This window comes from Daktulosphaira vitifoliae, unplaced genomic scaffold, assembly GCF_025091365.1.
Source record: "Daktulosphaira vitifoliae isolate Bord-2020 unplaced genomic scaffold, ASM2509136v1 Scaffold_5, whole genome shotgun sequence".
Lineage (NCBI taxonomy): Eukaryota > Metazoa > Arthropoda > Insecta > Hemiptera > Phylloxeridae > Daktulosphaira > Daktulosphaira vitifoliae.
In genome coordinates, this window is record NW_026099576.1 from 19,878,837 (window position 1) to 19,881,942 (window position 3,106).

The 3,106-nt window shown below is 26.6% G+C and overlaps 2 protein-coding genes across 4 annotated transcripts in view; one reads left to right on the forward strand and one right to left on the reverse strand.

Moving 5' to 3' along the window:
* The window catches only part of LOC126907346 (trace amine-associated receptor 1), a 326,541-nt gene that overhangs the window by 179,051 nt on the left and 144,384 nt on the right, over nt 1-3,106 (reverse strand). The window lies entirely within an intron of this gene.
* LOC126907358 (uncharacterized) overlaps nt 1-3,106 on the forward strand; it is a 13,561-nt gene that overhangs the window by 3,046 nt on the left and 7,409 nt on the right. The window contains exon 5 of the mRNA XM_050688579.1: nt 1,694-1,813. Within this exon, the coding sequence (XP_050544536.1) occupies nt 1,694-1,813 (120 nt within the window). The remainder of the gene's footprint in view (nt 1-1,693; nt 1,814-3,106) is intronic.

Genomic DNA, 3,106 nt, shown 5'->3' on the forward strand with positions numbered 1-3,106 from the left:
AAAAAAAAATTTCGGACTTTATCTTATCTTCATGGTGAAAATGGCTACCGAATGCTATTTTTGTGTGAAAATTTTCGATTTTGTATTTTCCATTTTTAACTTTATTATGCTATAACTTTTTATATATATCTTATAGACTTACAATTTTTTTATGAGAAGTAGTATTTATATAGATCTTTCATTCGACATACTGTTTTTTTAAATCGGACCATTTCCCTAAATACAGGGGGGATTCAAAACATAAAAATGCATATAGAAAGTAGAACTTTTTCAACGTAACTTTTGAAAGTGTTCCGGAAGGTCTGACACTTTTATATATATCTTAAATTAAAGCTAATGTAATATACTTTATAATGGTAAAAAAAAATTTCGGACTTTATTTTATCTTCATGGTGAAAACAGACATTAAACTTAATAAAAAAAATACGATTTTTGTAAAAAAATTCTTTTTTATATTTTTAACTTTATAATGCTATAACTTCTCGAAAGATGTCTGGATTAATATAATTCTTTTTTTTGTAGATGCATGATATCTTTACCTATCATTTGGTATATTTTTTTTTATAAATCTGACTTTTTACCTGCCTACAGGGAGGTATTCAAAATGACAACTTTTTCACAAAAAATTGACTTTTTCAACTTAAATTTTGAAAGTGTTCCGGAAAGTCTGACACTTTTATATATATCTTAAATTAAAGCTAATGTAATATACTTTATCATGGAAAAAAAAAATTTCGGACTTTATTTTATCTTCAAGGTGAAAATGGCTACCAAATGCTATTATTGTGTGAAAATTCTCAATTTTATTTTTTACATTTTTAACATTATAATGCTATAACTTATTGAAAAGTGTATTGATCAATATAATTTTTTTATGGGAAATACTATTTTTTAATAATCCCTTTTTCATTCGACATACTTTATCTTAATCAGGATATTAATAAGGAACTAGCAGTTTATGAAGCTTTTGGAATAATCCACCAATTTTTTAAAATTAAACACTATCTAAAGATTTGGATCGAAGCGTTTTTTTTTGATAGTGATTTTAATCACTGTCAGATATCATTATACTTGATCCAACTATGCCGTGACCCCCCTGTGCTGGGTTTTTTTTTATATTACAGAATTGGTTTAAAAAAAAAAGGGTGATAAATTTCCTCAAAACAAAAATTATTATACTGTTCATTAAGTTTACTTTTCGTTTAGGGGAGTAGAAAAGATTTTAGGTATACCTACTCAAAACAAAAGCCTAACTGTAAGACTTTAATTATTACTATAATAGTAATAAATTTGTGTCAACATTAGTTATGAGTTAAAGATATATTTGGATTAAGGGGGTAGAAAAAAATTGTCTCATGATTAGCCTCCTTGAAATTTTTTTTGTGTGGGTAAAGAACTAATTTAAAATTTAATTTTATTAGTAACCAATATTTACCGGTTACCGATAACCGAAAAACCATAATCGGTTTTAACCAGTTTACGTTAGTTTTATTTATATTTTTTATTTTGTAAAAAAGACGGTAATTGACAACCGTTTTTTACAAAACTGGTAACCTTATACTAATATCAGTTATTAATTTTGAGTAAAATTCGGTTTTTACCGGGACTAATTAACCTTTTTTTTTTTTTGTACGGTTTCAAGTCCTGGATATTTGCAATTCATTTTTATAAATTGATAAAAATTTTTTTGCAGATTTACTTTGAAAATGATCATGTTTTGTCAGTTAATTCATTGAAATTAATAAGTTCAACATTAATTCTCTCAATCAATTTATTTATTATGTGCTATTTTTATAGTTATCTTGAAAATCAAGTAAGAGAGAAAAATCAAGTAAATTAAATTTCGACTTAAATTTGATCGATTTATGATGTTTTAAAATATTTTAAAAACAACTATTTTTAGTTTTTGTCAAACATTTATTAACGTACAAATGCCCTGATATAATACAAAGTCGTAGTGTATATAATACATATTTAACTAACATATAAAATAGGAAATTATTTAATAAAGAAAATGACTGGTTGATAACAACTTCTGAACCAGTATTTCAGAAGTAATTAACATATTAAATTAAATCCTGACTGTACTCTTCGTCCTGCCCAGATATAAAAATGAAAATAACTTTCAAAGTACTGGGTTTTTGAAGTGTGTGTAATAATTTAAATTAAATTAAAGCAATTTAAAAATAACTTATCTATATCTCGTAAATCCTTGTTAAAAAGTATACAATAAACTAAGTAGGAAACTTCATTAGTGAATAAACAATTGAGACTCTCATCTGATAAATATTTTTAAATGCTAATTTATTGTACTTTTGAAATAACTTCGCATATAATTTTTGGTGTAGAAGGTGCACTTCTCCGCCCCTGAGTTCGCAAATGGCATAAATACCCCCTTGAAAATTGACGATACCCTCGGGATAGGGGATCTTAACACGTCACAGAACGACGAAATTTTGTAGGTTTTGTTGATTGTCGGAACAAAACAGAACGAATAATCATAACAGATAGTCAGCAGCGGCTTTGTCACTGTGTCAAGAACGAAGAAATGCACGATGACCACCGATTGTTATATTAATAGGTGGCGGTTGATATTAAGCGAGACACATGTGAACACCCGTCTAAAGTAGACCGCAGTGCTATGTCAGTCTTCTAAAGTTCTTTATTAATTATTAAAATTAAAAATATATGTTGATATCATTAAACAACATACTGGATACAGAGTAATATTATTTAAGATAACAGTATAAAATGTAATTTCACTTATTTTAGTATAGTACAAGGTCAAAAGGGACACATTTCTTTCTCGGTTATATTGTTTTACTCAATACAGATTATTGTATAAATGTTTATGATTTAGTCGTTGTTCGCCGTCTATCGAGTTAAGCGACCCATTTCCGTTGTATATCTCTTATATTATGAAGTTTGATATTTTATATTATAGACTATTATATTACAAATAATTTCTAAATATTCTAATTACATAACCTATTCCATTCAATAGGTTATGGGCCCAGTACCCAGTATTTAGACTTTTTTTCGCAATATTAATCGTGAAATTTAAAGTGCGTTGATCGTGTTAAATTTTATTGTAATTTTTTTTTTT